This window comes from Panthera uncia (genome assembly GCF_023721935.1).
Source record: "Panthera uncia isolate 11264 chromosome C1 unlocalized genomic scaffold, Puncia_PCG_1.0 HiC_scaffold_4, whole genome shotgun sequence".
Lineage (NCBI taxonomy): Eukaryota > Metazoa > Chordata > Mammalia > Carnivora > Felidae > Panthera > Panthera uncia.
Window position 1 is genome coordinate 8,584,183 of NW_026057585.1, and position 27,296 is coordinate 8,611,478.

General features: G+C 41.5%; 1 protein-coding gene across 1 annotated transcript; it reads left to right on the forward strand.

The window, feature by feature from the left end:
* The first annotated feature begins 5,131 nt into the window (after nt 1-5,131).
* AMPD1 (adenosine monophosphate deaminase 1) lies at nt 5,132-27,165 on the forward strand. Its single transcript, XM_049616514.1, is given in 17 exon segments — nt 5,132-5,701; nt 5,703-5,787; nt 7,105-7,116; nt 10,531-10,711; nt 11,801-11,966; nt 14,312-14,477; nt 18,455-18,674; nt 19,193-19,322; nt 20,562-20,756; nt 21,051-21,182; nt 21,826-21,989; nt 23,913-24,039; nt 24,226-24,389; nt 25,315-25,435; nt 26,092-26,265; nt 26,522-26,632; nt 26,991-27,165. Coding segments are annotated over 17 exon segments (2,343 nt in total). The 5' UTR covers nt 5,132-5,665; the 3' UTR covers nt 27,150-27,165.
* Nucleotides 27,166-27,296: the final 131 nt, after the last annotated feature.

Below are 27,296 nucleotides of genomic sequence, written 5' to 3' on the forward strand. Positions count from 1 at the left end.
TTTAAAACACAGACACACACACACACACACACACACACACACACACACACACTAAATGTTAGAAGATATGCCATTTTAGAAATTCCTCAGAATATAATGAATCTTATTTTTCAAAGCTGTATCAAGTGTAATTCACCAAAAGACAAGTCTCTTCAGATCTTTTCATTTTTAACGTGATAGTAAAGACTTCAAATCTGTTCTTCTCTTTTCCTCATTACTTACATCTACCACCTTGTGTCTGGACATCTCTGTGTGCTAACAACTTTATATTCATTAACTCATTTACTCAGTGAATCGGGAATATTAAAAATAACACAGGGCTTTAATACCCCAAATACTATCCCCATGTCGCAAAATTCTCTCTCTCTCTCTCTCTCTCTCTCTCTCTCTCTATCTCTATCTCTATCTCTATCTCTATCTCTCTCTTTCTCTCTGCATCCTTCTCCCCTCCTCCACTCCAGACTCAGAGGAAAAATCCCTCTCTTTTCTTCGAGTCTCGCTTCCCCCTCCTCCCATGTCCTTCAAGACTGGAAACTTGTTCTGTCCTTGACGTTCCATTCTCCGGTGATGTTTATATTCCTCCATCTATAAATATATTCCCTTGACCCTAGATCCCTCTACCTGTCGTTCTATTTTTTCTCCGTCCACTCTCTGACATTGTTAGGAAAGAAGGGTCTCCACTTCGTCATCTCCCATCCACTTGTCAACCCACAACCACCAAACCTCCTCAACTCCTGTGACTCCTCTAAAACCTCCCTAACAGTTTGGCAGCCACAGAGCCAGGACAAGAGGTTCTTGAACTTGACCTGAGGAGCTGGCTGACAGCTTCCAGCTGCCATAACGTTTCATTTGCAACCCTGAAGCCATGCTCAGTACCCACACTCCCTACCTCACAGTGACTGAACATGGTGAGGGTACTAGAGTGGGGCCAGTTTTCTCCCTACAGGACTCCTTGAACGGGCAGTCCTTGTGGGGAACGCCCCACTGGCCTGGCCAAGACTTTCCCAGACTAAAATCTGAGGCTCTTTCAAGTCATCCTCCTTCCTTCCTTCTCTCTTCTTACACCTGTCAGATCATCATCGCACCATGGTCTGAAGACTTTCCCTGCCTACCCCTGCTCCCTCCTCTTTTATCCTTCACAGGCATTACCTTAAATGCAATAAATCTCTTGTATGTCTCATTCTCTCTGGGCATCTTTTTAAAAGGAGCTGAACTGACCCATGGTGATCACCCACTTTCCTAATTGCCAAACCTATGAACTATTTTCTGTCCTTTCATGAAGTCTCACAACGTTAAGCCCCATGACTTGGTTTCAGATTGCTTTTCTCCCAAAGCTTCCACGATACAGTATCTTCTTCTTCTCCTCCTTCGTCCCCCATCATTTCAACTTTTTCTGTGGTCTTTTCTTTCTACAACCAATCCTTAAATATTGGTTTTCCTTAAGAATCTTTTTCTATGGCCCTCTGCTCTTTGCACACGTTCTGTCTCAGTGCTGTAACTGATTATCAGAGTTTTAACCAAGATCATTGCTGATGACTCACAAATATATCTCCAGTTCAGGATTCTCTCCTGAGTTCTAAAGCCAAATATCCAACTGCCAACTGGACATTTCCATTTCGAGGAATTAAGCCAAATACATTGGTTTTGGCTTTAATCCTATCTATCCTCTTGTATTATCTTCTTACCAATCACTCACAAGGAAACTTAAGACTTATTCTCAACAACTCCTCTTCCATCACCCCATATCCATTTTGTGGTTTGATAGGCTTGTCTTCAAAATAGGTCATATCCGTCGTTTCTGCTGCAGTTCTACGGTGATTGTTTCCATTTAAGCCTTCATCATTTTTTTAAAAACTTTGTAAAACGCTCATTTTTGAGAGAGAGAGACAGAGATGGAGCATGAGTGGGGGAGGGGCAGAGAGAGAAGGAGACACAGAATCCGAAGCAGCCTCCAGGCTCTGAACGGTCAGCACAGAGCCCGATGTGGGGCTCGAACTCACGAGCCGTGAGATCAGGACCTGAGCCAAAGTTGGATGCGAGGTATCTAAATGTGAGGTATCTGAAAATCTACACTAGTAGTCTAAATAGTTTTGAGAAGAGACCTACTCCTGTCTTCAGTTATAGAATTCTCATCAATAGAAATCACCTTGTTTTGTTTTCTTCCTAGCATCCATTACTACCTGAAATTACCTTATTGTATGTTGCCCATTAGAACATAAACAGAGGCTGTGTCTTTCTTGTTCACCACCATACACATGCCACTTCCCAGGACAGTGCCTGGTTAGGTTTGCAAAAGTTGAGGCCACACAACTAGTAAAAACAGGAGATAAGACTGGAGCCGAAGTCTGTCTGAAATTACCCACAAACTTGGTGTCCTTGAGTACCCAAGAAATATTTGTTGAAACAACAAATGAAGTCAGTGAACTTTTGTAAGTTTATTTATTTATTTTGAGGTGGGCGGGGGGGAGGAGAAGAGAGAGGAGAGAGAGAGAACCCCAAGCAGGCTCTGCATGACCAGCTTGGAGCCTGAAGCAGGGCTTGAACCCAGGAACTGTGGCATCATGACCTGACACAAAACCAAGAGTCGGATGCTTAACCAACTGAGCCACCCAGGTGCCCCTCAGTGAATGTTTTTAAATGGAGAGTGTAGGGGTGCCTGGGTGGCTCAGTTGGTTTAGCATCCAACTTCTGCTCAGCTCATGATCTCACAGCTCATGGGTTGGAGCCTTGCATTGGGCTCTGTGCTGTCAGTGCAGAGCCGGCTTTGGATCCTATCTCCTTCTCTCTGCCCCTCCCCCACTAGAGCTTACGCGCACACATGCTCTCTCTCTCAAAAATAAACATTAAAAAAATGGAGAATATAGTGGTGTTTTATTTGTTTATGTTTATTTATTTTTGAGAGGGAGCAAGAGAGAGTGCATGGATGCATGTGAGCGGAGGAGGGGCAAAAAGGGAGAATCCCAAGTAGGACCCTTGCTGTCAGCATAGACCCTGACTTGGGGCTCTATCTCATGAACCATGAGATCATGACCTGAGTCAAAGTCAAGAGTCAGACAACTAACCAACTGAGCCACCCAGGAGCCCCTCAAAGTGATGTTTTAAAAAGATTTCATCTGGAAGTATTTTGCAATATGATTTGGAGGCAGCGAAAATAATTAAGAATCTATTGCAATCATCTGAATTTGAGGTGACTAATGATTTATGAAAATTACATTAGCTGCTAATAACCAAAAAACCTGAGTAATCAATTTCTAAAACAAATTTATTTTTCTTATATACAGGTAAGCCTTGAACAACATGGATTAAAACTGCCACATCCATTTATACACAGATTTTTTTTTTTATAAATACTGTAGTATAAATGTATTTTCCTTATGGTTTTCTCTTCTTTAGCTTACTCTATTATAAAAATACAGTATACAATATATAACATGCAAAATATGTGTTAATCAACTGTTTATGTCATCAGTAAGGCTTCTGGTCTGTAGTAGGCTATTAGTAGTTAAGTTTGGGGGGAGTCAAAAGTTACATGTGGATTTTCGACCATACGAGGGGGCAGCGAGAAGGATGTCAGTAACCCTAACTCCAGCGCTGTTTGGGGGTCATCTCTTTTAGAAAGCCTGCAGGGGGGCAGTCCAGGGCTAATATGGCGACTTGAGGATATCTATAAGGACCCTGGCTCTTTTCTTCTGCTCAGGGATTTCTTCACATGTGGCTTTTGTCCTGCTCATCACTTGTGTTACAACAATGGTTGATTTGCACTCACCCAGATATATATATTTTTTATTCCAGAGAGGAAGAAGAAGACTGGCAAAAAACCAGAACGTATGCCAGCTAAGACGATGTCTTCTAAAAGGGGTTTTATAGACATGGCACCCAGCAATTCTGTTTATATCCCATTGGTCAAACTGTACTTCATGGCCACGTCTAGCTGCTTGGAGGTTTAGCAAACACAGTTGATTTCAGCTGAGTACGTTAGTGCCCAAACTAAAAAGGGCTTTATTAATAAGAAAAAAAAAGGGAAAATGACTTTTGAGTAGATAGCTAGGGTATCTGCCACAAATGGAATGGGAAAATTGAAGGATAACATATAAAGATAAGGATCGCTAAAGAGGAAGGAAGATTGGGGAAGGAAATGTTTAGTTTGGATATATCAATTTGTAGATACCCCTGGGAAACCCAGGTGGAAATATCACCAAAAAAGTTGGAAAGGAATGAACAAATGTTTTGGTTCAGTAACACCATTGTAAATGTGTTTTCATGTTGCTGATGAAAAGGAGGCGATCGCCAAAAACGTAGGCAGCAAACTATTCAGTTTTGCCAACAAAAAGGCTTGTTCCAATTTTCCATAGGAAACAGTTAGTGGTGAAAAGATTATTCAGTCTACATCCATAATTCTGTTGTAATCTGAAGTTCCAACTTGTGCTACTGTCTTTAATATAAACTGTTACAACTGATAAGCTCTGCTGAATCTCAGAAATACTTTCTTTACCTAACAGTAATTATCACATAATTAGCCACAGCAAAGACTCTCTATTATTGTCGAAAGATCCTAAGATTTTGGTCCAGAGGGTCTTAGCTTTGCCATTTATGAGTAGAAAGCCTTCGGGCAGGATACTTCACTTTTCAGAGCCTCAGTTTTCTCATTTGGGAAGCAGGGATAAAGTACTTATAGGATTGTAATTAGGATCCAAAAGATAATGTCTGAAAAAATGCTTTATATACTATAAAATGTTATATAAAAGGAAGATATCATTCTTTTTATAACAATATACAAAGGAGGGGTAAATGAGCACTCAAGATGGAAGTTTAGTTTCTCTAAGATTTGAAGTAAGTTTACTATCTAATTCATTAAATAAATTCTGTCAAGGGAATTTCTGTTAAACATAGCCCATTTCTTCTTTTTTTTTTTTTTTTTTACTTATTTTTAAAATTTGTATTTAATTTATTTTTTTAATTTACATCTAAATTAGTTAGCATATAGTGCAACAATGATTTCAGGAGTAGATCCCTTAATGCCCCTTATCCATTTAGCCCATCCCCCTCCAACAACCCCTCCAGCAACCCTCTGTTTGTTCTCCATATTTAAGAGTCTTTTCTGTTTTGTCCCCGTCTCTGTTTTTATATTATTTTTGCTTCCCTTACCTTATGTTCATCTGTTTTGTATCTTAAAGTCCTCATATGAGTGAAGTCAGAAATATAGCATATTTCTAATGAAAGTGTGGGTGTGTGCATGTACACACGTGTGTGCTTCTGTGTGTGTGTGTGTGTGTGTGTGTGTGTGTGTGTGTGGAGAGAACTTGATGAATACACCAGCATATACATCAAACTCAGCAAGCTGTTCTCATGACTGAAATCCTGAGGACTTTGACATCCAGAGCCTATAAGACTTTGCTGTATTTCACCGGGGTGAAAAATAATCATCACTGGTAAAATCATGTAAGAAAACTACACCTGAGGAGAATCCGATGCATAGGAAGATTTAGAAAGCACTGAAATGCAATTCCTGACCTAGCACTTATCTTTTCTGAAATCCCAGGGTAAAGACTGAAGGCTTCACCTGTTTTTCTCTGTCAATTGCCTAAAGCTATAAATAGGTCTAAAACTCATCTCTCTCTTTTTAGCAGAGAAGGGTCAGATTACAGATGCAAAGCAAAATCATAAAATGAATGTCAGGGTATTTTATAGTGTCAGGCAGTCATCCCCACAGCCTCCTCTCTCCTCCTTTCTACTGTGCTATCCTAGAATCAAGGACCCCGGCAACAATGCCTCTGTTGAAACTTCCAGGTAGGTGTGCAAAAGTGTTTTGAGAGCTCAATTCTTTTAAATGCAGCCATTCCTTTGAGTATATCGTGTCAGCTTTGACAATCCTTTATTTAGGGTTCAGAGTACCACTTAATTATACTTTTCAGGAAGAAGCAAGACACGATTTTCAAGGATTTCTTCTTCTTCTTAGTTTTGGAAGGGAGATAATTTTCTAAAACTGTATCATGTGGTAGCATCTTTGATGATCCCAGGAGAAAACGGTGGAAGATATTTAAAATCTACTCTGCTAGTCTAAACAAAGCCTGTGCCTGTTGGAGTTCACAGCAGTGTCCTATACAACGTCTCTAGCTATAGTGTTAGTTGAAAATCACAAGCATGATGGAAATGTTAACCCAATCTGTGTATTTTGATGGCTCACGATCCAGGTTTGTACACATAATAATTTTTAGAATCATACTAAGTCTTTTTCATTAGGAAGGAAATACATATCTCCTGTGAAACAAGAAAGAGAAATTCCACTGAACATAAAAGTAATAACACTCATTTAGAGAACACGAGAAATTTAGGAGAGCAGTACTAAGAAAAAAACAACCACAGTCCCATCATCCAAAGATACCACTTTTCACATGTTAGTGTTTTTCTTTTCAATCTACTTTCTATGCAACTTTAAGGAATTTGTAAAAAGCATAGCTGTGATTATATAATACATGTCACTTTATAGCCTGCCTTTTTTTCCCCTTAACATTATGACTTAATCGTTTATCGTGGTATTCTAAACTCTTCCTAAACATCATTTTAAATGGCTGGGTAATATTCAAATCTTCTTAACTAATCCCTTAGGTTCTTTACAGTTGGGTAAGTAAAATTGTATTCTGACAACAGTATTTGTACATAAAGTTTTTGCCATTTTTAAGAATGGAAATCAGTAAGGTAGATTGTCAGAAATGGCTGTTTGGTAGGTGTTGCTAAATTGTTTACCAAATGGGCTCCTTCAGTTTGGCTGAAACCAGCATTGTATGAGAGTTTCCATTTCTCTAGAGCAGATGTCTTTAACATCACATTTTACAAAGCGTACCTCTTTACGATTATAAATGTAAATTTAAGGAGCCATATTAGAAAGGGAAAGAAAAGAAAGGGGTGTGTAATGACCATATTCCCAGAGTTTTCTGATGACAGCAAATTGTAGGTAAATGGAAGAATGAGCTGTAATAACACATTCCACCTCTCCCATTTCTTGTACCAATCTACACATTTCTATCCCAAAGCACAGGTTAACAGCCACTATGATTTCTGAAAGTTGTTTATATATTTTATCTTGTTTTATTTTACTTCAAACAGCTAAAGAAAAACGTGAGTATTTTGGACAATTTTTCCTGCCATTTGCCAAAGTATCAATGAAAAATAGTACTATTCATTAATTCAGAAACATGAGTATTTTTCAGCAGTGTTTATTAAATGATACCATTGAAAGCCAACAAAGATTAATAATAACCATAGATATCCCATAGCATAGCAAATGAACTCATGGATTTTCTGGACTCCCCCCCAAAAAAACCCAACCAAATCCATTTTTTAAAGAGAACATCAGAGGGGCGTTCACCTGATGTTTTAAAATAAAATAGTATTCTTTAGATATAGGTTAGCCAGCGGGGCCTATTGAGTCTTGCCTTAGGAAATCCTCAACTCCAAAGCAAAACATTTCATGGTAAATTTCTGTGACCGGGTCAAATAAAATCTCACTTCAGATAAAACTGGAACTTTAAGTTATGTTTCAAATTAGACTTGTCCTTACGCTGACTGATAGTAAGTAGGTCTGCCTCAGAGAGGCATAGAGGAGATGAGACGTGGCAGATGAAACACCTACGACCTGTCTTTTCTACCCATCAATAAAGCACTGCTGGGAAATAAGCATGCTCTTCTGGATCTCAACGTTGAGTGAAGAAGCCAGCATGACATTCCTCTTCTCAAGAGCCTTGCATTTCCCATGTTAATAGTAATAATCCCCAACTTCTATATAGTACTGTGTCATTTTTAAAGGATTTCTTGTTTAACCTTTATGGCAATGCTCTGAAGTTGACATTATTATTATTAGCATTCTCTTGTTATGATGATGAACACTGAGGCTCCTTGTGATTATGTGGTTTCCCCAAGGCCACCCAGCTGTCACAGACACTTCCTCACTCCTAGTTCAGTGTTCACTCTGCTTCATCTTTCTACCACTTGTTTCTATTCTCTTGTCTACTCCACATGTAAATGAAGATGTCCTGTCGTCCAGACATTTCCACTCAGGTGCTCCATTATCTCAAATGTAATATGCTGAAAAAAGAACCCAACAATTAGCTATACAAACACAAGGGACTCATCTCTCCTTTACTCCATGAATTCAGAACTGTCACCAAATCTTATCCACTCATCTTTTGAAATACCAGTTTCACTCTTTCTTTCCCACAACCATCGCCACTCCCTGAAATATTTTTGAAAGGCAGAGCTCTTGAATGAGGAGTCAAATTTCAGCTGTGGTTGCATGAAGTCAAAACAACTGGTTGATTCAGTGGAAGGAAATATCAACCATGTAATTTGGGGGCATCATGCAAACCACATCTTAGAGTAGAGTTTCTAACTTTTCAATCATCGCTAGTGGCTTAGGGAGATGGAACTCAGTAAAAACAATAACATTTAAAACTATGAAACAAATGGATACGTGCAGTCCTAGGTAATGACTGTTTGTTCTGGACAAGCCAGATCTCAAGCAAGTAGGATTTGGTTTCTGAGCATCCATTTCCATGCCGTCCTTCCTGAGGCCTCCAGCAGCATCGTCGCAGACCCATCATGACAAGCCAGTTGCATCCTTGTCCTCATCATCATCATAACCAACTAGCCTCTTTTCATTTGCGTTTCATGGTGCATGAAGCCTCTTCTAACTTGCTTGCCATTCATCCTTGAGGTGCATGTGCTTGCTGGCATTCCTGGAGGAATGATACTAATCTCTGGGGATCAGTTGGTAGTGGGGTGGGGAGGCATTCTCAGGCCATCAAACATATCTATTTAGAGTCCCATTTGGTCCTTTGTGGAGTGTGGTACTTGTCAAAGAACTACTCCATAGCATCCAAAGACGGTCTTCAGTTTCAGGAAGTGCTTGAGTTTAATGAGGCAGACAGATGCATGAAGTTCAGCAATACAGTGGATTTCTGTTATTCTTTTGTGATAAGCCAGGTTTTGAAAATAGGCTGACCTGACAGTGGTGGTGAAGTTATGATTTAATTACTATCATTTCCAATGTACGCTTCAGCCTATACTAAGTCATATCATTTATCATTTCCTTAATAGCCCCAAACTAACCCCATACCAGTTATCTGTCTGACCAATGCTACCAAATTGCATCATTCAGTTTGATCTGGTGCTTTTTTGTCTGTAAAGTATTTCCCTGTACATTATTACCACAACAGCCTCATGAGTGAGTTTTGGTAGGTACTGGTATTCCCACTTTGCAGATGAGGAAACTAAGACAGAGGAAGGTGGAGGTGTTGGTAAGTGCAGAACAAGGATTTGAACACATGCACTTACTCAAGTCAAAATCGAAAATGTGGCATTTGGGAGATCTGTAAGGACACTGATGGGGCGGCAATGAGGGGATCTTTCTCTTTGCACGCAGTTTGCTCTGTCATCATTTGAAGAGTGTTCTGTCTTCTGTTGCTCCAAATAGCTAACTCTTTGCCATTCTCATTATTTGCTACCTGCTCTTTTCTGGAAATATGAAGAGATTTTAGAAGTATTAGAAGTAATGACTATTCAGATGAAAACAATTGGGTATGTGGAAAATGCAGTGGAACTTAACAGAAGAGCAGATACTTGATGGCCATTACTACGCTGTATGATGAAATTAGTTCCCTTACATCCGGAGAGTCTTGGGGTTATTCATTGCCAAACTAAACGTCACCCCTCCACCCATTCTAAGAATGGGAATATTAAGAGAACCTCAGTCGGAAGAGTATATGACTCTTGATCCTGGGGTTGTGAGTTTAAGCCCCACGCTGGGCGTAGAGATTACTTAAAATAAACTTAAAAATAAAGGATGGGAATATTAAGGCATGTAAAAGTAAAATTGGCTTTCCAAGGGCCATTCGTTATGAAAAGCCACATGTCCACAAGAAGTGGGACTCCCAACACTGGGTAGTAACTTTCAATGGCCCCCTTCTCCCACATACCAGCATATCATCAAGTTGTCAGGATTTGAAATAATGTGTGAGAGAAACACAGTATCTGTCCTATGAGGAAGAAAGGCCCAAAGTACACGTTTATTTCTCACAACTACCTAGATCACTACGATCTTTCTAGAAAGAAAAGCTCCAAAGACCAACAATCCTATTCACACCTTCACAGCCATCGGAAAAACTCCACCAGTCTAATGAGAAAGATTATGCTGCGTGGTTACTACGAAATCAGACTTAGCCCTGCCAGAAACAGGTGATCTTACATTAAGTGCTAATCCTGCAAGAGACCAATCCCACCTTTAGGACCTCCTGAAATGTGCTGCAAGAATCTGACCTGTGTTTCTGAGAATAGATTTCCAAGCTACCCACACAGAAACCTCTAAAGAGACAGTAGAGCGGCACTGAGCTTTGACATGCTTCTGGGGCACTGGTTAGAGTATAGGGGAGCCACACACCCAGGGCAGTCCTTAGCACTTTGCCTCACACATAACAGGAACTCTCCGATGAGTTCTGAGAAAGGGCTTGAATACTAATCCATGAAAACCTCTTTTAGAAATTGATGATGAAATACGTAGCTTGGCTGAAAAAGTATTTGCCTCTGAAGTCAAAGATGAGGGAGGCCGTCAGGAGATTTCCCCCTTTGATGTGGATGAAATCTGTCCAATTTCTCATCATGAGATGCGAGCACACATATTCCACCTGGAGGCCATGTCCACCTCCACAGAAGGCAGGAGGTAAGTGGTGTAAGGGAATGTTGGGACATTGGGACACAGGAAGGAGAATGGTCAGGGCAGCTGGTTCAGTCTGTCTGAATGATGGTTCAACTTGGAGGAAGAACTCTGCCAGAACTAAAAATTCTTCCCTTTCACCTATACCCCCCACCCCCGCACTGTGTAAGCTAGGGCAAGGTTAGCAATGACTAAAAAGAAGAAAAGAGTAGACATCCTGTGCTCATGCACATCTTCCTTTAGTTGAAGCCTCCCTATCTGCCCAAGCAAGAGGATATGAGCTCCTGTGCAATTGTTCCAAACCAAGGTAGGCTGATGGCTGCTGGGCACACACTCAACTTATACACAATGGGTACGGAAACCAGAACTCAAGAGCCTCATCTTCAGAGTTCATTTTTAGCCAACCTTCGCATTGTGCTATCTGATATGAATATAGCCCTCAGGCCAGTCTGACCTCCTCCAGGCCCCAGGGATACAACACTCCATTTCTGCCTTCCTGCCCTGGCCATCCTCTTTATTTTGTCTTTAAGGAAAGAACAGCGATCCCCTTGTTCAGCATGCCCCATAGGACCTAACGTAAGTCTTGGGTCAAAGCAGAAACTCAATAAATACTTGTTGATCTAAGGAAGTAATATTGACTAAGCAACTTATAAACTCCGTACACTAAATCTCACAGAATTCCTTTAAGGTAGGCATTATTACACTATTTTTTTTCATAGGGGGCAACAGAAGCTCACAGAGTTTCAGAACAAGCAGAAAACAACACAGGTAATAACTGACATAGCCTGTGCTTGTTGTGGTTCCCAGACTGCCCATCTGCTAGGAGTGGACTGCCAGTGAAGAATAAGGTCATGCTGAAAGCCTTCTCGTATGTTCCCAAAGGCCAATGGTCCCAAAGGATACCGGGAAGAAGGGAATACGGTCATGTGATCCCTCTTCCCATATGGTTGGATCCTGTTTCTGACAGCCAGCTGACATTTTAATTTGCACTTTTTGTCCTCAAAATGAAATTGGATAGTGAAACACCAATCTATCACAACGCAACTCCCAATGAGGACCAAGTTAAGTTCTTTTATTTTTGTGTTTCAAACCCAGAAAAAAGCGTTTCCATGGACGGAAGACCGTTAATTTGTCCATTCCACAAAGTGAAGCATCTTCCACTAAACTGTCCCATATCGACGAATACATTTCTTCATCTCCAACCTACCAGACCGTGCCTGATTTTCAGAGAGTGCAGATCACTGGCGATTATGCCTCAGGGGTGAGTTGCTCTTTTTCCCCTCAAATGTCGCTGCTGGGAAGACACAGCTTGATCGTTTCAGCTTCCTTACCTTCTTGCCTTTCCTTCTGAGGAAGGTGTTAGTTCACTTGTCCTTTGTTGTACTTCATTATTGCATTTCAATACTGATTTGCCATGACTTATATTTCTGTTTTGTTTTATCCCATCCCACATGATCTATCCTTCTCTATTCCATTTGCTTGCACATGGACAGTATGTAGTGGAATGCAGTGTGTGTGTTACAGAATACACTAGACAGATTTTGGCACAAGAAACAAGAGAGCACCTGGTGGGCTAATCTCATTGAGGATATCGCAAGACAAGACAGGGAGCCTCGAGGAGGCACAGGGGGCTCTTGGGAAAAGATGGATCCCTGGCAGCCCTAGAATAGAGACAAGGGCTTCAGGTAGCATAAACCAATCCAAGAAAACAGCTTGGAAGAAAGAGAGGGAGATGAGAAAAGAAGAGTGGAGAGACCAGAGAAAAGAAGAAAGATGAGAGAGAGCCTAGAAAATTCTAATGGGGCTATTGTTTTTTTTTTTGACCAACGGTCATCTCCAATTTCATTGCAGATGCTTACACGGTAGATTATTGCCTGGAATAGACTCTAGTTATGCCACAGGGATAGTAAACTCCTGTCACAAACAACTTGACCTTCCTGTCCTGTCCAGGACAGTTGGGCAATTAATAAATCTCTGTCACATGAACTTGCAGAATCAGCATCATATTGGTGAAACTGATGTGTAGCTATCAGTCTATGCTCCAAATATAGTTTTAATGACCAATCCTAAGCCCCCTTCTCATGTAACTGACCCACTTAGGGTCAGTCCCAAGATATTTAAAAAGGGACAGAGCAAGGAAACAAACACAATTCTTGTTTATTCACTTTCTGTGTGATGACATGACTGCAAATAGCAGGCATTTTAGATTATAAATGACTGAAAGGAGATGTTCAATAGAGCTGCTGTTTGGAGAACGCCGGAGTTAAAAAAAAACATAAAAACTAACAGGCAAAGTTGATACCGCTTGTGCTTGGTAGAAACAAACACAAACGAAAAGAAAGAGGATGGGAGGAAGGAAAAGGTTCACAGAAGTCAGGGAGTAGCTGTTTCTCCTCTGAAAGCTGGAGGACACCTGAAACCATGACATGGAGTCTTTGAAGAACCAGGCGTGTTGGCTGAATGTGGCTGAGCTGCTGAGCAATAATCAGCTGGTTGTATTCTGTGCCCCCATCTGTTCTCACCTTGTAACTGAACAGAGAGGTAAGGGGGATCAGGACTAAGTTTCCAGGGCCATCAATCCCTGATAATCAGTTGACTCCATGTAATCAATTCTTATTGAGCACCTACTGTGTGCTACGCATTGTGTGCTAAATGCTGAGGACACCACGGTGAATAAGATCCAGCTCTTATCCTGGAGAAGATAGACCAGTGGCCCATTAGGTGGCAAAGGAACAAGCATGCCATTAGAAGCAGACCTCTAGTTCCAGCACCTGTGCCAGAATCTCTCGGCCAAGGTCAGCAAGCCTTTAAAAAGAGTTCAACTGGTTAGGATCAACATCCGGGCCTCAAACATTCAGAACAAGCTTACATTGGTCCCAGAAAATCTTTGGGCTCTGATGACGATCATTCAGTGATTTCAAGTTATAACTCTTTGGGCATGCCGTCCCCAGCCCGGAGTCAGGGATGGGGCATGGGAGACATACCAGCTTAGGAAATTTCCGGCAGTTCTGAGAAAATTTTATTCTAGAATCTCTCCATTTTTAGCCACAGATTAAGTTCTCTTTAAAACCATCCAAAGGAATGATAACTTCTCATAAGATGATGTTCTGATCCATCCATAACGACAGAAGGCAGGGCATGCATGATAGGGTTTGAGGGATGTGTGACACCTTATTCATCCCCACATATTTCCCCCACTGACCAGAAAGTGGTTTGAATTCTCAAATTAGAGTCACATGGTCTTTCAGTTGAGATACCGTCTTCAGAAGCCCGTATGTAAAACCTGGAAGGAAGAAGGTATTTTCCATGTTAGAATGGGTTCTTTTAATCACACTCACTAGATAATCACTGCTTTCTAGCAAACACCAAACAAACACAAGACTTGTAGACCAGGTGAGTTTTAGTAGAAATGAAAGAGGGCAAGAAACTTCAGGACCTGCTCCTGGAGGAAGACCCAGGGCCCAAGTCACGTAAGGGAGCAGCCACGTGGGCAGGTGGGCTCAGCACCGGCTACAACACCCAGGAGAGAGCAGGGGCATACCCAAGACAAGCCACTTCTTGGATTTTCACAGGAGTGACTCCGATGCTCTAACACTTTCTTGGCAGGTGACAGTTGAAGACTTTGAAATGGTTTGCAAAGGTCTGTACAGGGCACTGTGCATACGGGAGAAGTACATGCAGAAGTCATTTCAGAGATTCCCTAAAACCCCTTCCAAGTACTTGCGGAACATCGATGGTGAGGCTTGGGTAGCAAACGAGAGCTTCTACCCAGGTACGTCAGAAGTAATTTTCTTATGCAGCATATGAAATAGATCTTTTGGTTTAACTACTCAATATTAAGTATGTCCCTAAATTATAGTAGTCTCCCCCCACCACCATTCCGTGATTTGGCTTTCTTCAGTTTCAGTTGCCTGCAGTCAACCGAGGTCCATACATAGATGGTCCTCCTGATTTATTGTCAGAAGGTCAGCAGTGGCCTGAGGAGTTCAGGTGGCTTAGTTGGTTAAGCATCCAGTTCTTGATCTCAGCTCATGTCTTTTTTTTTTTAATTTTATTTATTTACTTTGAGAGAGAGAGAGAGAGTGGGGGAGGAGCGGGGGGCAGGTGGGGGACAGAGGATCTAAAGCGGGATCTGTGGTGATAGCAGAGAGTCTGATGTGGGGCTCGAACTCATGAACCGTGAGGTCATGACCTGAGCCGAAGTTGGACTCTTAACACACTGAGCCACCCAGGTGCTCTCAGCTCAGTTCTTGATCTCAGGGTTGTGAGTTCAAGCCCCACGTTGAGCTCTGCACTGGGCATGAAGCCTACTTAAAAAAAAAAAAAAAAAAAAAGAGGTCAGTGGCCTACTGCTACCTCACAAGGCCTACCTTATTTACCTCATTTCATGTCACATAGGAATTTTATCATCTCACATCATCACAAGAGGAAAGGTGAGTTTAGGGCAATAACATGTTTTGAGAGAGACCATGTTCAATTAAAAAAATTTTTTTTTTAATGTTTATTTTTATTTTTGAGAGAGAGAGAGAGAGTGTGAGCAGGGGAGGGGCAGAGAGAAAGGGAGACACAGAATCCAAAGCAGGCTCCAGGCTCTGAGCTGTCAGCACAAGGGCTTGAACTCGTGAACCATGAGATCATGACCTGAGCTGAAGTCAGACACTTAACCAACTGAGCCACCCAGGCGCCCTTCCCAATTTTTATTACAGTGTGTTGTTATTATTGATCTATTTTATTATTAGTTGTAGTTGTTAATTTCTTACTGTGCCTAATTTATAAGTTAAACATGTAAGTTGATAGACCAGTGGCCCATTAATAGGTATGTATAGGTATATGTAGGAAAAGACAGTCTATACAGGGTTCAGTGCTATCCACAGTTTCAGGCATCCACTGGGGGTGGTGGAACATGTCCCCTATGGATAAGGAGGGACTACTATCTAAGTAAGCCAGTCTAAAAATATCATAGTCGTCTTTGGCTCCATTCTCTCTCCTGCCCACGTGCACAATCACATAATTAATTCCGTACAATACCTCTCAAAATCTCCCCTCTTTGCTATTCCCCAAACCCTAATTTAGGTCTATCTTTCACCTTGTCTAGGCTATGATCATAGCTTCTGACCCATTCTGTTAAATTCTAACCTCACCGTCTGTTGGTGAGATTCACTTAGGTTCCAGTTACTAAAACACAGATCTGAACATATCCCTCTCCTATCACAAACCTTTAATCGCTCCCATTACCTTCCAAATTGAGTCCAGTCTTTAGCCTGGCATTCAAGGCCTGCCACCAGCTGGCCTTCTAACTAGATTCTCAACCTATTTATAAACTTACCTTATCTACTCCACCTTTGTTCTGGTCGGAAGTGTTTCCTGTCTGCCGTTTGGTTCAGCACTTTCCTGCCCCTGTACTGTTGTCATGCTGTTCCCAGTGCCTGGACCGCCCTTCACTTTTTTCACTGTATGTCCATATGTCCAGATGCAACCTCACCCTTTGACGTGCAGCCCAGATGCTATCGTTTCCTTCCTTCCTCTAACCTCTGGAGAACACTAAACTATAAGTTTTGACTTTCCATAGTACTTCATTTCCGTCTCTCACTTTTTACTTTCTGCCTTATATGAAGTGAAGTACATGTTTTTAAATAATCAGATTTCTAGAACTTCTCAGATTTCTATCGTATAACTGTATCATGTTTTATTTAACCAATTCTCATTTTTAGGCATTTAGATTTCCGACTTTTAAAAATTGATTTCCAATAAGGCTGCGATGAACAGCATTAGAGAAACATCTTTGTGCAGTGGCTCGACATCTTCTGGAGTATACTTCTAGGTTTGAGATTTCAAGGGAGACAAATATTAAGGGTTTTTGAACTTGCAAATTGTTATGTCATTAAAGCTTTCCAGTTCTGTAACTTCTTCTCTATAATTCCTTTTAATATTAAAATCAGAGTAAACATGTATCCTGTTTGGCAATACATAAAATCGGTTTACCTCTTTTCTATAATACTGTCATTAAGATATTTGTTTTGTCTTTGCTTCTTCTAAATTGTGCTTTATCTCTCTATTATGTTCAACTATAAAGATTCAAAAAATTAATGTTCGACATAGCAAAATACTGTTTCACTTCTTTCGTGTTCCTTGTCTCCTAGTTTTGAATAGAAAATGCATGACTTTTTTCTTCCCATATTATTTTTCCCACTGTAGTTGTGAGTCGTCACTGGCAAACTGGAGACTTTTCTGCTGCCTTGGGCACTTACTTGTTGAAAGTAGAAGGTTAAGCGCTTTAAAGGCCATGACAACGTAGAATTTCTTCCTGGCTTTCTTAGGTTGAAACTGTTAGCACTGGAAAGAAGGGGACATTTACCCACAAAATCCCTTCTCATTCCTTTGTAGGTGCTTTAGAAGGTGGATAGTATGTTATAATTACAATAAGAACTGGAATTCTTCTAGTAAGACTTTATTTTATATTTCCACTTATATTAAAACCAGTGTAGACGGATCACAAACGGTCTTTAGGGCAGTGAGACCATTTGTATGACACTCTAAGAGTGGATACATGTCATTGTACATTTGTCCAAACCTATATAATGTACAACCCCAAGAGTGAACCCTAAGTTAAAGTATGGCCTTTGGGTGATTACGACATGTCAGTTGTGTTCATCAGTTGCACCAAATGTACCCTCTGGTGGAGGGTGTGGATAGTGGGGAAGGCAGTGCCTGTGCGGGAGTAGCAGTGAGTATATGGGAACTGTGTATTTGATGCTCAATTTTGCTATGAACTTAAAACTGCTCTAGGGACGCCTGGGTGGCTCAGTTGGTTAAGTGTCTGACTTCTGCTCAGGTCATGATCTCCCAGTTTGTGGGTTTGAGCCCTGTGTCAGGCCCTGCGCTGACAGCTCAGAGCCTGGAGCCTATTTCAGATTCTGTGTCTCCCTCTCTCTCTGCCCCTCCCCCACTTGTGCTCTGTCTCTCTCTCTCTCTCTCTCTCTCTCTCTCTCTCTCTCTCAAGAATAAATAAACATTTAAAAAATATTTTAAACTGCTCTAAAAAAACAAAGTTTTTTGAAAATAACCACTCTAAATTAAGACTTCTAGAGAGGTTGGTTTTATTAAGGACACAATGCAAATTCTACTTTTCAACTGTAGTTTGATTTTATTTCTATGCAAATATCTCATAAGCTAATAAAATGTTCTAAACAGGAAGCCTTTGATAAGCTACTTTAGTAAATAAAATTATTGGTAAGTAGTGTATCAATCATGTAAACAGTACTTCTAAAGGACTTGAAAATCATTCTTACACTAGATAAAATCTTATAGTTATTTTAAACTACTAATTTGGTCAGCTTTGAAAAATAATGTAGGAGCGCCTGGGTGGCTCAGTGGGTTAAGCGTCCGACTTCAGCTCAGGTCATGAACTCGCAGTTTAAGGGTTGGAGCCCCGCATCGGGCTCTGTGCTGACAGCTCAGAGCCTGGAGCCTGCTTCGGATTCTGTGTCTCCCTCTCTCTCTGCCCCTCCCCTGCTTACCCTCTGTGTGTCTCTCTCTCAAAAATAAAAATATAAAAAAAAAATTAAAGAAAAGAAAAGAAAGAAAAATAACGTAAAAATAAGCTTTAGCTTAGCTCTGGGTAAATAATTATAACTTATGACATACAGGATTCCAAACAAATGAGATCTTACAGCATTTCATATTTTGGTTATTTTCATGTGGTCATTTGTCTTATTTCCTGATATATTACTCTGTGTTTCATTGAGAAAGTCTTTACCCCTCCTGCGAAGAACGGAGAAGAACCCTTCCAAACAGATAACCTCCCGGAAAACCTGGGTTATCACCTCAAAATGAAGGACGGTGTGGTTCACGTGTATCCTAATGAAGCAGCAGCCAGCAAAGATGAACCTAAGCCACTTCCTTATCTCGATATGGACACCTTCTTAGATGATATGAATTTTTTGCTTGCTTTAATTGCCCAAGGACCTGTGTGAGTGTTTAGTGATGCTACCACCATGAGTACTAACACTGCTCTTAGTAAGAATGAGTATTTAACCAAGTGCTTACAATGTTCAAACACTGTTAAACCCGTCAGGTACATTATTTCCCATCTCCTCACAAGCATTCTGCGAGGTGGGTAGTTTTATAATTGCCGTTTTGTAAGCGGAGACTCTGATGAGTTAAATAATCTCCCAAAGTCACACAGCTCCCTGAGATTCAAGTCTGCATCTGCCATCCCTAAAGCCAGGACCCTTAGCCTTGAGCAACGCTGTCTCCCCGGGGCTGTTAAATGCCTTCCCAAGTCTTCCCTCACTATTCTGTCCAACATGGATGAAAAGATTGAGCCCCTGGAGCCCAATACTTCTCAAGTGAGATTAACTGCAAACTGAAATGTTTGTTTCAATAATTGCTTCCTATGGGTAATAAGGGTCCTGATGGTTTTGAAACTGTGACTGTTTTCCTTAAGTGTCTGAATGATTCAGAATTATGTGATTTAATTTTCCACAGTAAGACCTACACCCACCGGCGCCTGAAGTTCCTGTCTTCCAAGTTCCAGGTCCATGAGATGCTCAACGAGATGGACGAGTTAAAGGAGTTGAAGAACAACCCCCACCGAGATTTTTATAACTGCAGGAAGGTAAACGTGGGCACTGCTCAGGGGCCAGCGCTGGGCAAAAATGGGAGCCCAGTTAGCTCTTGAGTGGGACAAGAAAGAAACTGTTTTTAGTGAAAGCAAATGAATTATTCTAGAAAGTTAAAATGCCATTTCTACTGTTTTCTACACAGAAGGGTTTACCACATTCTTGCCACAAAAAATTATAATGATCGTGAACCACAAAAATAACAAAAACGAACGAAATCTCAAAAACTGCTATTCCAGGCTTTGGAAGATCTTTCTTCTAGTCCTTTTTCTTCTACTTCCTGACTCTGAGATATAGCGGGTGATGATTAAATATTTCTGAGTTTGTTTCCTCATTCGTAAAATTGGAAAATATATCTGCTCAGTCTAGCTCACAAGAGGACGGTGGGCATCAGATGCGCTAATAAGTGTAGAAAATGAATCAACTTAGAAACACCTCTGAGATGTGTTCTGACCATTTGAGTGATTGCAAGAAGTGAGGATAGAAAATATATGAGCAAAGATTCAGGACCAAATCCTGGCTCAGCTGCCTGTATAACCTTGGGCAAATTCATCTATCAAATCTCCAGGCTATAAAATTATAATCATAAGAATATCTAGCTCAGGGGCGCCTGGGTGGCTCAGCCTCTTAAACATCTGACTTTGGCTCGGGTCATGATCTCGAGGTTTGTGAGTTCAAGCCCCACTTCGAGCTCTGTGCTGACAGCTTGGAGCCCAGAGCCTGCTTCAGATTCTGTGTCTCCCTCTCTCTCTGCCCCTCCCCTGCTCGCACTCTGTCTCCCTCTCCCTCTCTCTCAAAAAGAAATAAAACATTAAATTTTTGTTTTAAATATCTAACTCATAAGTTCCATCACTGTGTCAGTCATGGCTTTGACATGATTTTGATCTTTTCTCCCTTTGGGGTTGAAAGCTGTGGCAGCTAGTTGATTTCAGGGGTGGAGAATGGTCCCTGAGAATTTTGTGTGGATCAAAGGTAGAGAGTTAATTGGATAGGCAGATATCCAAGAGAAATAGGCATTATTATTATTGCACCGCCCTAAACTTTCACATTCTTGCAAGGGTACAAAAAGGTGCTGCTGGTTCTTTCCTGCCGGGCCACCTTCACCAGATGTCGGGTCACATCCCTCTACTTATTCCTTTCTCTTGCCTCAATGGGGTTTGCAGGCACCATGGCCTCTAACAGAGCAGCATGACTAGGGCTGATTGTTGGTTTTCTTTCTCTGAATGTACACACAGGTGGACACCCATATCCATGCAGCCGCTTGCATGAACCAAAAGCACCTGCTGCGCTTTATTAAGAAATCTTACCACATTGATGCTGACAGAGTGGTCTACAGCAGCAAGGAGAAAAATCTGACCTTGAAGGAACTTTTTGCCACATTGAAGATGCATCCCTATGACCTGACTGTTGATTCTCTGGATGTTCACGCTGTAGGTTGAAAAAGATAATGTCAGCTTCATGCTCATACTCAGAACCGCACATGCCATTCTCCTATAACCTCCCACTTCTCAGAGCCCTCTTAACCGTGTTGGCTGACCGTGCTGACTGAAAGCACCCACAGACAATTTTGAGGTTCACTCATTGTCAACTGTGCCAGATTCCTTTCTTGGAGCCCACCCCCTTCCCCCCGGTTCCCAGGCCCTGTTCCTTGTGGCCATTCCCTCGCTCTCCATGTCCCAGCAGCTCTGATAATAATATACTTGTGTTCCTGTTTCCTGATTCAGGGACGCCAGACCTTCCAGCGTTTTGATAAGTTCAATGACAAATACAATCCTGTAGGAGCAAGTGAGCTACGAGACCTCTACTTAAAGACAGACAATTATATTGATGGGGAATATTTTGCCACTATCATCAAGGTGAGGAGGAACCAGCCAGATCTATGGTACCTGGCCTGGTTCTTGAGGAGGGGGAGGGAGAGAAGGAGGAAAAGAAGGAAGGAGAAAAGAGAAGAGGAAGGAGGAAGAGAGGGAAGGAAAGGAAGGAGGGAAAGGAAGGAGAAAGGGTGCTATCCCTGGGGAAGCACCACAGAGACGAATGCAAGAATTTCTTCAGAGATGTCCACTGTAATGATTTAAAAGACTTGTATTCCGAGGCTAGAGAAGCTGAGGGTGTGGATTTGGGACTGGTTAAGGACTCTTTCAGGCTCATGGCCTGAGCTCTAGCATGCAGGAATGACACAGTGGACTTGGGAGATGTGCATTTTGGAAAGTAGGGGGTGTAAAAAGAGCTGAGTGTTGTTTGCATGCCCCTTGGATTGGATATTTCAACATCCTTTCTCTGACTTTTTCACTCTCTAGACTCCATCACTATCAGTCTCTTACGGACTAGATTCCCCTCATCTCTCGATTTCCTTAGATCTTAAGGAATAGGTTCCCTCTGACCTCCTTTTACGCTCCCCCTGTTCTTGGTACCCACTTCCTCTCCCTAGACCCCACAGATTTAGACCCCTGAGGGACTTGTGGAAATTCCTGGCTTTGGACTCCTTTCTTGGCTTTGCAGGAGGTAGGTGCAGACCTGGTGGAGGCAAAGTACCAGCACGCCGAGCCCCGCCTGTCAATCTATGGCCGCAGTCCTGATGAGTGGCACAAACTGTCCTCCTGGTTCGTCCGTAACCGCATCTACTGCCGCAACATGACCTGGCTGATCCAGGTCCCCAGGATCTAGTATGTACCTTCCCATCGGAGACGCGAAAGCCTGACTTCATCCCACCTGCCTCGCCTTCTCTGCACAAACAAGAAAGATGTAGCGCCTCTAGACACAAAAAAGCTTTGTTAAAGCGGAGCTCAGAACAGGGTCCTGGGTGCTTGGTTTTGTCCAATCTGGGTTCAGCACTCTTGACCAAAGACAGGAACTAGAAAGATCATTTCAGTACAGTTTTCTAACCAAGTTTTGGGGTTTTGTTTTTTAAAACATGGGACTTCACTCAGATCACAAAATAACTTATTGAGAATATTTGAAACTTAGCTAAGATGAGAACTATGTACATTTTACTATACTTTCCCCTTCTCCTGGTCTTTCTCTCTGTGTCCAGTCATTCTTTCCCATGCTTATCTGGACTGGGATGTAGCTTTCTTGTATCAGAACCTTTATTATCGGGATGCTGGGATGGCCCAGTTGGTTAAGTGATTGACTCTTAATTACGGCTCAGGTCATGATCTCACGGTTTGTGAGTTCGAGCCCCACATTAGGTTCTGTGCTGACAGCGCAGAGCCTGCTTGAAATTCTCCAACTACCTGCCCTCTCTCTGACCCTCCCCTGCTCACCCACTCTTGCACTGCACTCTGTCCATCTCAAAATGAATAAACATTAAAAAAAAGAAAGAACCTTTACTACCATCTGACAATTGTCTCATTTACAAGTGCTCAAGTTTTCCACAATCAATGAGTATTTATCAATGGTATTACCATTGATAAATACTCATGACCCTCGGGGATGCTCAGTATCATTGATCTTCTATCTAACTTAAGTGTTTATATATTTTCTGGCCACCTGCCTCTGTATGCCGCCCCTGCCCCCCACCCTTGTCAATGCAAGAGTTTTATCCTGTCTCTTAAACCAAAAAAGTAACTTTTTGACTAGGGTAGGACTTCCTAATATCATTAAAGCAGAGAGGCAGTAGGTGTGATAAGAGCATGGACTCTGGACCTAGACTGGCTGTATTTGAATCCCAGTTTTACTATTTACTAGCAGTGTGACCTTGGGCAAGTTTCATGAGCTCTCTGCCTTTGTTTCATCATCTTTACAATGAGGGCATCTGGTTGGCTTAGTCAGTAGAGAATGGGACTCTTGATCTCCAAGTTGTGAGTTCAAGTCCCACATTAGGTGAAGAGCTTACTTAAAAATAAACTAACTAAAAAATAGGGTCATAATGGTAGCTAACATACTAGGTTGTTATAAGGATTAAATTAACTAATATTTCTGGCTACTTAAAAGAGTGGATGGCCATATGCTGAGTGCTATATAAGAGTTAGTTCATTAGATTGTCCCTGGCTAAAGCATATCAGAAGTGTTTTTGTTTTTGTTTTTCTTTTTTGAGAGACAGAGAGAGTGAGAGAGCGCACATGTGAGAGCTGGGGAGACGGGCAGAGGGAGAGAGAGGATCCTAAGCAGGCTCTGCACTGAGTGTGGAGCCCAACACGGGGCTCCATCCCACTACCCTGGGATCATGACCTGAGCTGAAATCAACCAACTTGAGCCACGCCAGGCGCTCCAGAAGTGTTCTCGACAAATGTATCATGCTCACCATCTTATATACCACAAATAAGTCACCCAATCTTTTGCGACATAGTTCCTATATATACTCTTCATTTTCTATATGGATTTAGCTGTGAAGGTTAATATTTTTACTACAGAGGTTTTGTAGAAGAGATTGAGGCAACCGGTCCAGCAAGAAATTTATGTGTCTATGCCTCATCTAAACGGAATCCCTCTTTATGGGTAGCCAAGAAGAGTGTACCCGAGTGGACCTAGAATGGACACACTAAGTCTTTTTTTGAACATGGCATCTTGCCCTCTGATTCCTTCACACAGGGGCTATTAATACTAAAACTATTTTCCTCCTAAATTCTCTTTATTCTTGCCTTTAGCGATGTGTTCCGATCAAAGAACTTCCTCCCACACTTCGGAAAGATGCTGGAGAATGTTTTCATGCCAGTGTTTGAGGCCACCATTAATCCCCAGGCTCACCCAGACCTCAGTGTCTTCCTTAAGCATGTAAGCATGAGCCTTTGGGCCTTCTCACCGCTGTGCGTGAGCTAGTATTGCCACAAGCTGTGATTCATTTTTGGTGCTTATCTCTGATGTTTGGTCCTTCCTTGCCTTTGGGAGCTGAAAGGTTTTCTGAGGACTGGGATCCTGTAGTCGAACTGACCCCATTACATGGCCTACTTTTCCGGACAGATTACTGGCTTTGACAGTGTGGATGATGAGTCCAAACACAGTGGCCACATGTTCTCCTCCAAGAGTCCCAAGCCCCAGGAGTGGACCATGGAAAAGAATCCGTCTTATACTTACTATGCCTACTACATGTATGCAAACATCACGGTTCTCAACAGCCTGAGAAAGTAAGTAGACAGAACTGGAGGTAGAAGGAGATGATTCTATTTGGCACACCTCTTTTGCTCAGACATTGGCGCCTTGGGTGGTCAAGGGTCACTGCACTGCACTGCTAGGACGCTTTCAATTGGCCCGAATCAGAAATTTCTTTCCCTTGTCTTTTTCTTCGGTTTCTTTCTTTATTTAGTAGCAGGAATGGATGTTTTGGAGCCTTCAGCAACTTTCACAGTTCCTTTCTTTCCAAGTTTAGGAATTTTCACTAATCACTGCACAATTTATTATCACACTCCATACACTTCACCCTTCTTGATATACCTGGGTAAAGAATAGAGGAATATTATAACGGGGTTTTCTGGAAACATCTCCCCCCTCAAGTGTGAGTAGGAGAAATGACAACATGGTACTTTTGGTAAATTTCCTGTTGAAACTGAAGGTAATCAAATCTTGACTTTCCTCCATACCCTCATATCCTCTGCTGCCTCTTTTTTCAGAAGGCTATGTTCGGGAAGAATTAAGATCATGACCTGGAATTGCCAGTTTTACCGAATCCTTTGGATGCCCCACTCTCTTTCAGAGGGTTAATTCTTTTCTTACCAGATTTTCTTTTTTTTTTTTTAATTTTTTTTCAACGTTTTTTATTTATTTTTTTTGGGGGGGGGACAGAGAGAGACAGAGCATGAACGGGGGAGGGGCAGAGAGAGAGGGAGACACAGAATCGGAAACAGGCTCCAGGCTCCGAGCCATCAGCCCAGAGCCTGACGCGGAGCTCAAACTCACGGACCGCGAGATCGTGACCTGGCTGAAGTCGGACGCTTAACCGACTGCGCCACCCAGGCGCCCCACCAGATTTTCTTATAAATTACTCCATGCCCCAAATTGTTGCCGGGTCCTAGCCAGCCACCTGTGATAACTATGGCAGTTGCCTTTCCCTAGGGAACGAGGCATGAATACTTTCCTGTTCCGACCTCACTGCGGGGAAGCGGGCGCTCTCACACATCTCATGACAGCATTCATGACAGCAGATAATATCTCTCATGGCCTGAATTTAAAGAAGGTGAGTTGGAGGCTCTCTTCCGAATATTAACTTTTATATTGGAGCTAGAGGAATAATTTTTTCCGTATCATTGTCTCCCAAGTCCTTATCAACACTGGAATCAAATTAGAGCAAAAAAAGATTTTTGAGGTTATTTAGTACAGTTCATTTCACAGAAGCCAGACAAGTAAAGGGAGCTGCTTACGATTACCTAACCAGTCAGCAGCAGAGATGAGTTAATGCAGGTCTTTTGACTTCTATTTTAGAACTCTGACAAGGGAGAATTCAGAGGTGCTTGGCTTACCTTAAACTAGTTTTTGCCAGATTTCTTGTTATAGCATGTTTTCAAATACCTCTTGTGAGAGTCAGAACTTTCTTATGAGGGATAAAAAAATGTTTCAAGGTGAAGTCTTTTCCCGAGACAGACCATGTACCTTAGGCAACTAAAACTCAAACATTTAGTTTGATTCAAGGCTACTGAAAATTGATGATCCCAAAAACATTTATTCTAAATAGCATTTACATTTAAAATGATTATTTGTCTGTCCTCAGGGACTGAAAGAACGTATGATCATTCTTTTGAAAGCTAAAACTTGCAGATCATGTGGTTATAACATTTCTCATTTGTACCCCTTTTTCAACATCCTTAAATAATTTTTTGCACTTTTCCTTTTCAGAGTCCTGTGTTACAGTATTTGTTCTTCTTAGCCCAGATTCCCATCGCCATGTCGCCATTAAGTAACAACAGCTTATTTCTAGAATATGCCAAAAATCCCTTTTTAGATTTCCTCCAGAAGGGACTAATGATCTCACTGTCGACAGATGACCCGATGCAATTCCACTTTACCAAGGTACACATATGGAATCTTGAGCAATACAGGCATATTTGGAGGGACTGTTGTTTTCCATCCAGAATTTCAAAGTCAAATCAAGGTGTTTCAATATACTTTTTCTGCTGGATGCTTGTTATTTTTTTTTAATATGCTTCTTTTCTTCTCTTTTCTTTCTTTCTTTCTTTCTTTCTTTCTTTCTTTCTTTCTTTCTTTCTTTCTTTCTTTCTTTCTTTCTCTTTTTCTTTTTTTGCCTCATTTAAATAAATAACCTAAGGAGCCCCTAATGGAAGAATACGCCATTGCTGCCCAAGTGTTCAAACTGAGTACCTGCGATATGTGTGAAGTGGCAAGAAACAGTGTTCTGCAATGTGGAATTTCTCATGAGGTAGACCTGTCCTTGGCTGGCTGCCCTTCTGTGCATAGGATCTGGAAACTGAGTAATGAAAAGATAGTTGGGGAAACACATGTAGAAAAATTATCCCGCAAATCATACGCAAATACTATGGCCAGGGATTAGAAAGAATTCTTCTATCTCTCTGGCTATGCCTTTGGGCAAGGAAAATAAAACACATTTGACTTCTCAGCAGACCATGCGTACTGAGGCACTGGATAAGTGCTTTTACTGGTTTATGTTTTCCTTTTGTCAGTAAGTAATATAAGGAAGGGATCTTTGGGGAAGATGTAATTACTGTCTATATCAGGATAAAAAGACAACAATCATTCTCCTTTCTTTTCTCTTACAGGAGAAAGCAAAGTTCCTGGGCGACAATTACCTTGAGGAAGGCCCTATGGGAAACGATATCCGGAAGACAAATGTAGCCCAAATCCGCATGGCCTATCGCTATGAAACCTGGTGTTATGAACTTAATTTAATTGCTGAAGGCCTTAAATCGGGAGAATAAAGCAAATAAACCAAATAATAATGTGGGTGAGATTTTCATTAGAGAATATGAATGATAGTTACCAGTTACTGAATCCTTACTATAAACCAATGATTGTACTAGATATCATTCCACTGACATTATTTCATTTAATTATTTTCACTTTAT